The sequence below is a fragment of the Staurois parvus genome, unplaced genomic scaffold (genome assembly GCF_062004578.1).
Source record: "Staurois parvus isolate SC_StPar_1 unplaced genomic scaffold, SC_StPar_1.0 ptg000470l, whole genome shotgun sequence".
NCBI lineage: Eukaryota > Metazoa > Chordata > Amphibia > Anura > Ranidae > Staurois > Staurois parvus.
The window spans coordinates 5,410,795-5,421,852 of record NW_028318266.1 but is presented as its reverse complement, the minus strand read 5'-3'; the positions used below and the strand labels follow the sequence as shown (position 1 = coordinate 5,421,852).

Sequence of the window (11,058 nt, the reverse complement as noted above, 5' to 3'; positions counted from 1 at the left end):
CACTGAGTGAAGACCAGTGGAGGGATCGGCAGAGAGGGGTGGAGGACACTGAGTGAAGACCAGTGGAGGGATCGGCAGAGAGGGGTGGCAGATACAGAGCGGTTAGTAAGGTGGATGAGTCTGGCAGCAGCATTCATGATAGACTGAAGAGGGGATAGCCTGCGATGAGGTCGGCCATGCTACCAATGTGCTGGCGTATTTCCAAAAGCTTTAGTGAAAAAGACCCAAAATTTGTCATGTTATTTTGAAAATTGGAAATCAAAATCACAGGGTGGAGTCAATGGTGCATCTTTCCTATACATTAATAAAAAAAATGTATGAACTTAGCAAAGGCAATTTTTATGTCCCTGTTTCTCAAGCTGTATATAATTGGATTAATCAATGGTGTCCCCGCTGTAAAGGACAGAGATACTAATTTGTTTATAGTCCATGACTGTCCGCTTGTTGGAAGGTCATAGATAACAATTAGAGCTATATAAAATATAGAAACCACCATCAAGTGAGCGCTGCAGGTGGAGAACGCCTTCCGTTTTCCAGTGTTGGATGATATTTTTAAGATGTTAAAAATAATATAACCATAGGATATCATAACGGCTAAGAAAGGTATGAAAATGAAAGGTACGCTATTGAGTAGTATATCTAAGTAAACAAAGAATGTATCTGAGCAGGAAAGTTTTAACAGTGGTGAGAAATCACAGAAGAAATGGTCGATTACATTCGGCCCACAAAAGTCAAGACTGGCTATAGTAATTGTGCTAATCATCTTGGAACAAATGCTCAACAACCAAGAAATGATGGTCAGCTTTATGCAAAACGCCTCATTCATTATAGAAGAATAATGCAAAGGGTTACAGATGGCCAAATATCGGTCGTAAGCCATGACGGTCAGAAGAAGACACTCCAAACTTTCCATCATTGCAAAAATATAATATTGGAAAATACAGTTTGTGAAGGACATTGTTGCACCTTTGGAAAGTAAAACATAAAGCAAGTTCGGGGCAATGTCTGTGGCTAACATGATATCACACAAGGAGAGTTGGGCAAGGAAGAAGTACATGGGGGTTTGGAGGGTCTTGCTGTAGACCACCAGTGTGATGATCAGAAGGTTTCCAAAAAGTGTCAAAATGTAAATCATAAGGAGAAGAATGAAGATAAAAATGTCGGTTTCTTTAGAGATTTGGAATCCCAAGATGATGACTTCAGTAATGAAGGTCTGGTTGCTTTTATACTCTACAGCAAAGATGTACTGAAAGTAGAAACAAGTATTCTTGGTGTTTATTGGATCAGTAAAAGGTAAATGTAGACAACAATTACAATCATCGGGTTACTATTGCACTCTATGAGTATTTGCGTAGAATTTTTTTCTCAAACGTCCTTCTCTGTTTATGTGCACTAAAGTTAATCTCCTAAAATTATTTTCAGGCAGTAGAAGTAGGACTTTGAGAGATATACTGAGTGGACTCTTGCTGATCTGACACAATACAGGCTTGTAAAGGCACAATCAGGTGTCTGTACGCTGCAGCTTTCTTCCAGGGTCCACTTGCACATGCGTGCACTAACCCAAAAGACTGGGCTGTCATTTGTTGCAGCACAAGTCGATCAGCCAATGATTTATGGCTGGGACCTGCTGATCGGCTCAGTGAATGACAGAAGAGAGCTCTGTGTTGGTAAACAACACAGGGCACTCTCTTTGCACAGCATGGAGCTGCCTTTTTTTTTCTCCCTGCAAAGAAGGGAATAAAAACCGGCACTTTGCTTACTAATACACCACACAGTAAACATACTAAACATTGTTAGGCACATATTTAACCCCTTGATAGCCCTATATGTTAACCCCTTCCAGGCCAGTGTCACTAGTACAGTGACAGCATATATTTTTACCCCCTGATCATTGTATTAATGGCACTGGGCATGTCAGTGGCAGTCAGTTCTCCTCAGCATTAGTTAGCGCCAGATTGCCCAACACACTATCGTAGTCTCACCAGAGGTCGCTGATCGCTGCCAGGGGCGGACTGACAACTCATAGGGCCCCCGGGCAATAGGGGATCATGGGGCCCCTGTGTCCTAGCCCAAACTCAAAAAAGCCTATGAAAAAGGTACCAGGGGCATCTCATGGGGCCCCCTACTGACCCCAGGCCCTCGGGCACTGCCGGAGTTCCCAAATGGTCAGTCCGCCCCTGATTGCTGCCATTACTAGTATTAAAAAATAAATAAATAAAAATTCCAGTATCTATACTATAGTTTGTAGATGCTGAAACTTTCACGTAAACCAATCAATATACACTTTTTGGGATTTTTTTTTGCCAAAGACAGAATACATTTTGGCCAAAATGTGTGAAGAAATGAGAGTCATTAAGACATATGTGAATAAATAAGACATATATTTGTGCAAATAATTGACTAAATAACATGTTTTATAACAGAAAGTAGAAAATATTGGGGGTTTTTTTTCAGAATTTGGGGGCTTTTTTTGCTTATATCACAAAAAATATAAAAAAAACAGTGGTGAAAAAATACCACCAAAAGAAATATATATTTGTACAAAAAACTATTTAAATTTGCATACAACATTGCATGCCCGCTCAATTGCCAATTAAAGTAGCGCAGTGCCAAACTGCAAAAAATGGCCTGGTCATGAATGGGGTAACATCTTCCGGAGCTCAAGTGGTTCATTTGTGCTGTACAAATTTTGTTCTTTAGAAGATGTATTTTGTGAGTGCGCCCAAACCTTAAATCTGGAAAAAAGTGAGGAAACAAAGGATGTGGCTGTGGGCATCTGTCAGATTGAGGCAGCAATTATGAAACGGTCCATTGCATCTGTGGGTCATATAAAGACTTGAAAATACATGTATAGAAGAGGATGCCTCATATGGGCTGCATGTCAACCGAACTCCCTACTATTATTTTAGTTGCATTGAATAATTAAGACTCAAATAAAATATTTAAAAAAATGTGAAAAAAATTAAAAATTAAAAAAAATAAATTGTGCGAATAATTGACACTGTAATGCACGAGCTCATCAAGGGTACGTTTACTGCACAATTTTTGTATTTCTTAATATTGATAAATTAATATTGACTCACCTTAAATTGGTTTAACATGTTCTGTAGTTTGATATGAGTGTGAATAAGACGTTTTAAAATTTTATTAGGTTCTACATGGTATGCATTACCCTGTATGTGGTATAAAACATTGTTTTCCCTGTCTCTTTCTTTTTCTCTATCAATATACAGTATAAAATATATATATATATATATATATATATATATATATATATATATATATATATTGAGAGTGAGAGTGAGAGTGCAAGGCCCTACCATGGTATGAATTTAGTAAACTGGCATAGAGACAACACAGGATTCTCAAAGGTTCATTTTTTCCAGGTTTGATAATCCTGGACCCGGGCCTGGAGTTTCCGAAGTATCTTGGGTGGGAAGGAACCCTCAATCCTGTGCCCGGACTTTGTGAGACACCTGATGCCTATGTGCAGCATTATCAGAGTTACTGCAGGTTCTGCCGTTCAGAAACACGGCCAGTGTGTGAGAATAGTGGTGTGCACCAGCAAGAAGTGGTGTCCTACTGGGAAACAAGACTCCACGTTAGAGGTTGCCTTACCTGCATGACCAGGAGAGTTGGTACAGCTATGTGGGTCAGCAGAGGACCAAGAGAGCTGAGGCAACTAGAGAGTCCGGGAGGGGGGATCTGTAAGCCTCAAGAGGGAAAGCCTGGGGTGCTGGGAGGCCCTTTCCAGAGGCCAGGAGTGGGCCAGTACAGAAGGGGGCAGGGGCGGACTGACAACTCATGGGACCCCCGGGCAATAGGGAATCATGGGGCCCCTGTGTCCTTGTCCAAACTCAAAAAAGCCCATGAAAAAGGTACCAGGGGCATCTCATGGGGCGCCCTACGGACCCCGGGCCCTCGGGCAGTGCCCAAGTTTCCAAATGGTCAGTCCGCCCCTGGAAGGGGGCTGTGAGTAAAGGCTAAGTTAGTCTGTAGAACCTTTGGAAGACCATTGTAAGGAGCAGTGGTACAGCTGACAGGACAGCCAGGAGACTTGGAATTTTTGTATCTGCTACTTGTTTTGCAGTGTGAGGCTGAAGAATTTCTTTCCTTTTAAAAAAATAAATGGTCTACCGGCCCTTAAACCTAAAGTTCAGACTGATGTGAACTCACATAAAAACCCTTCCCACATTGAGCTAACCAACACCCATATCACATTATACATACACTCACTGGCTCCTTTATTAGGTTCACCTTGCTTGTTCCGGGTTGGACCCCCTTTTTTGACTTCAGAATTGTATTAATTCTTCATAGCACAGATTCAACAAGGTGTTGGAAACATTGATCATAAATGCTTACATCAGCAATACTCAGACCAGTATATACTGGTCTGAGTATTGCTGAAATACTCAGACCAACCTGTCCGGCACCAACAACCAACCACCAAATTCAGCAAGTCATCTTCACCGCATCTAGATGCCTAAATGCATTGAGTTGCTGCCGTGTGATTGGCTGATTAGCAATGTGTGTTACCAAGCAATTGAACAGGTGTACCTGATAAAGTGGCAAATTAGTGTATATATATATTATACAGCAGCCTTGTTAATAATTTTCTTCTTCTTCAGAATTTCTATGGAGCAATTCATGGAGCAATGTGGGGGGTGGGTGTGATACAAGAGGTGATAGCTGCAGGGGATGATCTGATGGAGGTGGCTCAAGTACAGATTTTTAGGCGGAAGAGCCATACAAAGCAGTGTGCAGGAGCTGACAGGGGAGAGATCTGTATTGTGTACATACAGGTCTCTCCCCTGTCGGAGATGCTCGTTGATCACCGGGTGCCGGCAAGTATACTCTGGCCAGGATCTGGTGATTGACAGTTGCGGCCGCGAATGGCTCTATGTATATATATGTGATTTTGCGCATCCCTGCCACCCTGTAGCAGTACTTCTGCTATAGGGCGGAGCTAAAGCGGTTAAGTAAACTATGACCTTGATTTATTAACCTCCCTGGCAGTCTGATTATGTCAGGAATTTTGTACCAAAAGCGGTACATTTTTTTGCATGGAAATATGTATTTTTTTTATTGTAGAACTGTAATTTAGGAATAACTCCCTGAAATCTGTCCGAACAAGAGTCTAGTAAACATCCCGGATAGGATAAAATTTGAAACACGAAATCATAAATTATAATATAATAAATAATCCTAAAAAATAATAATATAATAATAATAAATTTAATTCAATAATATAATCAAACCAAAAACACTGAAATGTGAAATAGAGCGCCAAGTTCACACATCGCTGAGCTCAGTCGCAGAATCGTTTTCAGTGTCTGATGAGGAATTTCCCCCACGAATCATTATCACTCAATTCTGCAAGTGGTTCTGATTTACTATCGCTGTTCTCTAGCCGGTCTAAAACCGCGTCTGACCTAAAGGGACGCTTTTTGGACGCCATGGACGTTTCTCAGTTTCCAGGCAGAAAGAACAGTAAAAATGCAGGCAGGGCGCCAGACAAAGCACTCGGGACAAAATGTATGTGAAATGGTTTGATACAGGAATGTTTTGCTATGAAATTATCGTTTAAAAAAAATTTAATTTTTTTTTAATTTTCAAATTTGCCGCCAGTTCCGTCCCGACATCACAGGGACCGGAACACGGAAGCCGGATGCCGGCATTGGCCAGAGGAGATGGCCGGGGACGCTGCAGGGGACGCATCACAGGAGCGAAGGACAAGGTAAGTGCTGCAGGGACTCCCTGAGCAACGCCGCATGGTAAGCCTGAGTGTAGCTCGGGGGGGTTACCGCTTTTGGTACTGAAACTTTACCCCGAGCTACACTCAGGAATACCGCCAGGGGGGTTAAGAGAATAGAGCATGTCTGCTTTCATACTAACTTTTCACTTATCTTAGGGAATGAGGACAAAAACAAAGTGAAAATTCAAGTATAAAAGAATACACAATCATATGCAAGTTTTCACTCTGCAAAGGGAACATTTGTTACCTTAGTGAATGCGGTTATAATGTGTTCACTTAGATCATCCAAACATGTTCAAGCAAAAAGGATGTTTTATGCATTTTACTTGCGCAGGATTGGGTGTTCACTGCACCTTCACGTTGCTTCACCTCATTCACTACGATAAGTAAAATGAAAGTGTTCCTAAACCCACAACAGTACAATCGGTCTGTAGATGCAGTAAAGCATGCTTGTTATACTCACTGTGGAACCTAAGGGGTTAATCCTCCGCATTGTGTAAAAAGGCTGTTTGATCCTGACTTCTCTGATCCTCCCCTTTTCCCAGTGTCTCCTAAATATCATCTGATAGAACATAGGCTCTCGGGCAAGCTGCACATGCTCAGTTTGGTGAGTATTGCTAGAGAGTTTAGTTTTTCTTGGGAGAGCGCATGTGATCAGCACAGGGCCAATCATCACTGTCCAGACAGAGATCAGGGGTCCTGTATCCTCCTAGAGCAGAATGAAAACTCCTCCTACAAGCTGTAACCAGTGCTCAGCTGGACACTGATCAGTCTGTATATGCAGTAAAGCATGCTTGTTATACTCACTGTGGAACCTAAGGGGTTATTCCTCTGCATTGTGTAAAAGGCCATTTGATCCCATCTTCTCTGATCCTCCCCTTCCTCTACTGTCCCCAATCCTTCTGCTGATAGTACAGAGCTCTAGGAGTCACACTGCACATGCTCAGTTTGGTGTGTATTGCTAGAGAGGTTTTTTTTTTCTTGGGAGAGCGCATGTGATTAGAACAGGGCCAATCAGCACTGTCCAAAAAGAGATCAGGGGTCCTGCATCCTCCTAGAGCAGAATGAAAAACTCCTCCTACAAGCCGTAACCAGTGTTCAGCTGGACACTGATAGAAGTCACAAAACTGCTATTTACTGCTGATGAGAAAAATATTTATCAGAGTATATTTACTAAAATAATTGCATTTCCATGTTCTGTGTACTGTGGGAGACCAGATATAGTGAATGCAGGGTCCGGGGAGACCAGATATAGTGAATGCAGGGTCCGGGGAGACCAGATATAGTGAATGCAGGGTCCAGGGAGAGCGGATATACTGAATGCAGGATCCGGGGAGAGTGGATATACTGAATGCAGGATCCGGGGAGAGCGGATATAGTGAATTCGGGGTCCGGGGAGACCAGATATAGTGAATGCAGGGTCCGGGGAGAGCAGATATAGTGAATGTGGGGTCCGGGGAGACCAGATATAGTGAATGCAGGGTCCAGGGAGAGTGGATATAGTGAATTCAGGGTGCGGGGAGACCAGATATAGTGAATGCGGGGTCCGGAGAGACCGGATATAGTGAATACAGGGTCCGGGGAGACCAGATAAAGTGAATGCGGGGTCCGGGGATATCAGATATATTGAATGCAGGGTCCGGGAAGACCAGATATAGTGAATGCGGGGTCCGTGGAGACCAGATATAGTGAATGCGGGGTCCGGGGAGAGCGGATATAGTGAATGCAGGGTCCGGGAAGACCAGATAAAGTGAATGCGGGGTCCGGGGATATCAGATATATTGAATGCAGGGTCCGGGAAGACCGGATATAGTGAATGCGGGGTCCGGGGATATCAGATATATTGAATGCAGGGTCCGGGAAGACCGGATATAGTGAATGCAGGGTCCGGGGAGAGCGGATATAGTGAAAGCAGGGTCCGGGGAGACCAGATATAGTGAATGCAGGGTCCGGGGAGAGCGAATATAGTGAATGCGGGGTCCGGGGAGAGCGGATATAGTGAATGCAGGGTCCAGGGAGACCAGATATAGTGAATGCAGGGTCCGAGGAGAGTGGATATATTGAATGCAGGGTCTGTGGAGACCAGATATAGTGAATGCAGGGTCCGGGAGAGCGGATATAGTGAATGCGGGGTCCGGGGAGAGCGGATATAGTGAATGCAGGGTCCGGGGAGACCAGATATAGTGAATGCAGGGTCCGGGGAGACCAGATATAGTGAATGCAGGGTTCGGGGAGACCGGATATAGTGATTGCAGGATCCGGGGAGAGCGGATATAGTGAATGCAGGGTCCGGGGAGGGTGGATATAGTGAATGCAGGGTCCGGGGAGACCAAATATAGTGAATGCGGGGTCCAGGGAGACCAGATATAGTGAAAGCAGGGTCTGGGGAGAGCGGATATAGTGAATGCAGGGTCCGGGGAGACCAAATATAGTGAATGCAGGGTCCAGGGAGGGTGGATATAGTGAATGCAGGGTCCGAGGAGACCAAATATAGTGAATGCAGGGTCCTGGGAGAGCGGATATAGTGAATGCAGGGTCTGGGGAGACCGGATATAGTGAATGCAGGGTCCGGGGAGAGCGGATATAGTGAAAGCAGGGTCTGGGGAGAGCGGATATAGTGAATGCGGGGTCCGGGGAGAGCGGATATAGTGAATGCAGGGTCCGGGAAGACCAGATAAAGTGAATGCGGGGTCCGGGGATACCAGATATAGTGAATGCAGGGTCCGGGAAGACCGGATATAGTGAATGCGGGGTCCAGGGAGACCAGATATAGTGAATGCAGGGTCCGGGGAGAGCGGATATAGTGAATGCGGGGTCCGGGGAGAGCGGATATAGTGAATGCAGGGTCCGGGAAACCAGATATAGTGAATGCAGGGTCTGTAGAGACCAGATATAGTGAATGCAGGGTCCGGGAGAGCGGATATAGTGAATGCAGGGTCCGGGGAGAGCGGATATAGTGAATGCAGGGTCCGGGGAGACCTGATATAGTGAATGCAGGGTCCGGGGAGACCTGATATAGTGAATGCAGGGTCCGGGGAGAGCGGATATAGTGAATGCAGGGTCCGGGGAGAGTGGATATAGTGAATGCAGGGTCCAGGGAGACCAGATATAGTGAATGCGGGGTCCGGGGAGAGCGGATATAGTGAATGCAGGGTCCGGGGAGAGCGGATATAGTGAATGCAGGGTCCAGGGAGACCAGATATAGTGAATGCAGGGTCCGAGGAGAGTGGATATATTGAATGCAGGGTCTGTGGAGATCAGATATAGTGAATGCAGGGTCCGGGGAGACCAGATATAGTGAATGCAGGGTCCGAGGAGAGTGGATATATTGAATGCAGGGTCTGTGAAGACCAGATATAGTGAATGCAGGGTCCGGGAGAGCGGATATAGTGAATGCGAGGTCCGGGGAGAGCGGATATAGTGAATGCAGGGTCCGGGGAGACCAATTATAGTGAATGCAGGGTCCGGGGAGACCAGATATAGTGAATGCAGGGTCCGGTGAGACCGGATATAGTGAATGTAGGGTCCGGGGAGGGTGGATATAGTGAATGCAGGGTCCGGGGAGACCAAATATAGTGAATGCGGGGTCCAGGGAGACCAGATATAGTGAATGCAGGGTTCGGGGAGAGCGGATATAGTGAATGCAGGGTCCGGGGAGACCAAATATAGTGAATGCAGGGTCCGGGGAGGGTGGATATAGTGAATGCAGGGTCCGAGGAGACCAAATATAGTGAATGCAGGGTCCTGGGAGACCGGATATAGTGAATGCAGGGTCCGGGGAGAGCGGATATAGTGAATGCAGGGTCCGGGGAGAGCGGATATAGTGAATGCAGGGTCCGGGGAGACCGGATATAGTGAATGCAGGGTCCGGGGAGACCGGATATAGTGAATACAGGGTCCGGGGACAGCGGATATAGTGAATGCAGGGTCCGGGGAGACCTGATATAGTGAATGCAGGGTCCGGGGAGACCTGATATAGTGAATGCGGGGTCCGGGGAGACCAGATATAGTGAATGCAGGGTCCGGGGAGACCAGATATAGTGAATGCAGGGTCCGGGGAGAGCGGATATAGTGAATGCAGGGTCCGGGGAGACCGGATATAGTGAATGCAGGGTCCGGGGAGAGCGGATATAGTGAATGCAGGGTCCGGGGAGACCGGATATAGTGAATGCAGGGTCCGGGGAGAGCGGATATAGTGAATGCAGGGTCCGGGGAGAGCGGATATAGTGAATGCAGGGTCCGGGGAGAGCGGATATAGTGAATGCAGGGTCCGTGGAGAGCGGATATAGTGAATGCAGGGTCCGTGGAGAGCGGATATAGTGAATGCAGGGTCCGTGGAGAGCGGATATAGTGAATGCTGGGTCCGGGGAGAGCGGATATAGTGAATGCAGGGTCCGTGGAGAGCGGATATAGTGAATGCAGGGTCCGGGGAGAACATATATAGTGAATGCAGGGTCCGGGGAGACCGGATATAGTGATTGCAGGATCCGGGGGTTTACTAAAACTTCAACTTTGGAAGCAAACGTGCTTTACTCCTTTAGTAATTTTGTTTCAGCTAACAAAGACATCTGATATTAAAAGGAATAAATTAATAATTGAAATCAAGAGCTTAGAGAACAATATAGAAAATATTCCATCATAGCAGTGTTGACCTAAACATAAAAACTGCCAATTTACCTGAGCTGACATTGTATCTTAACTAATTTTCATATACCCAACTTGATTGTAATAACTTTTTTTAAACCCTGATTAGGTACGCATGATCTAGGGTAGAATTTAGCCCTTTTATTTTTCTCATTTATCAAGAATGGACTTACCTAGATATCTCCATTTTTCACCATTGAGAACTATGGAAAGTGAATTTGCAAAAGGTAACTTGAAGCAAAAATATGAAATTCTGTGTCCAAATCAAAAGCTACAGAATCATATTAATCAACAATGAAATAGTCACTGTTCCACAAATACAACAATTAGAGAAAGCAAATAATATACTAAAATTATAAACATAAAAATATACTAAGAGGAAAGAAAAAGTATAACATGTTACCGCTGTTTTCTGCTCCATGGCTCACACTATCACAAATTCTATAAAATAATGTATTAAAACGTACAGCTAGAACAGTTGGTTTATATAACAAACACATGAATCCTCCAGAGAGCTTTTATACTTGGTTTAACATTATGAAATCTTCAGAGGCACAATTAGGGAGATATTCTGAGAAAATGTTATTGTTATTCCTACATAATCTAATCATTTAAAGGAAAAAAGAAACTATTTTATTTACTTTTCTTTCTTTTTTCTT

The 11,058-nt window shown here is 44.6% G+C and overlaps 1 protein-coding gene across 1 annotated transcript; it reads right to left on the bottom strand.

The window, feature by feature from the left end:
- Positions 1–282: 282 nt before the first annotated feature.
- LOC149452636 (olfactory receptor 10A7-like) lies at positions 283–1,150 on the bottom strand. The gene has a single exon (XM_089689230.1). The coding sequence runs from the start codon at positions 1,133–1,135 to the stop codon at positions 302–304; it is 834 nt and encodes a 277-aa protein (XP_089545356.1). The 5' UTR covers positions 1,136–1,150; the 3' UTR covers positions 283–301.
- Between the last annotated feature and the right edge of the window lie 9,908 nt (positions 1,151–11,058).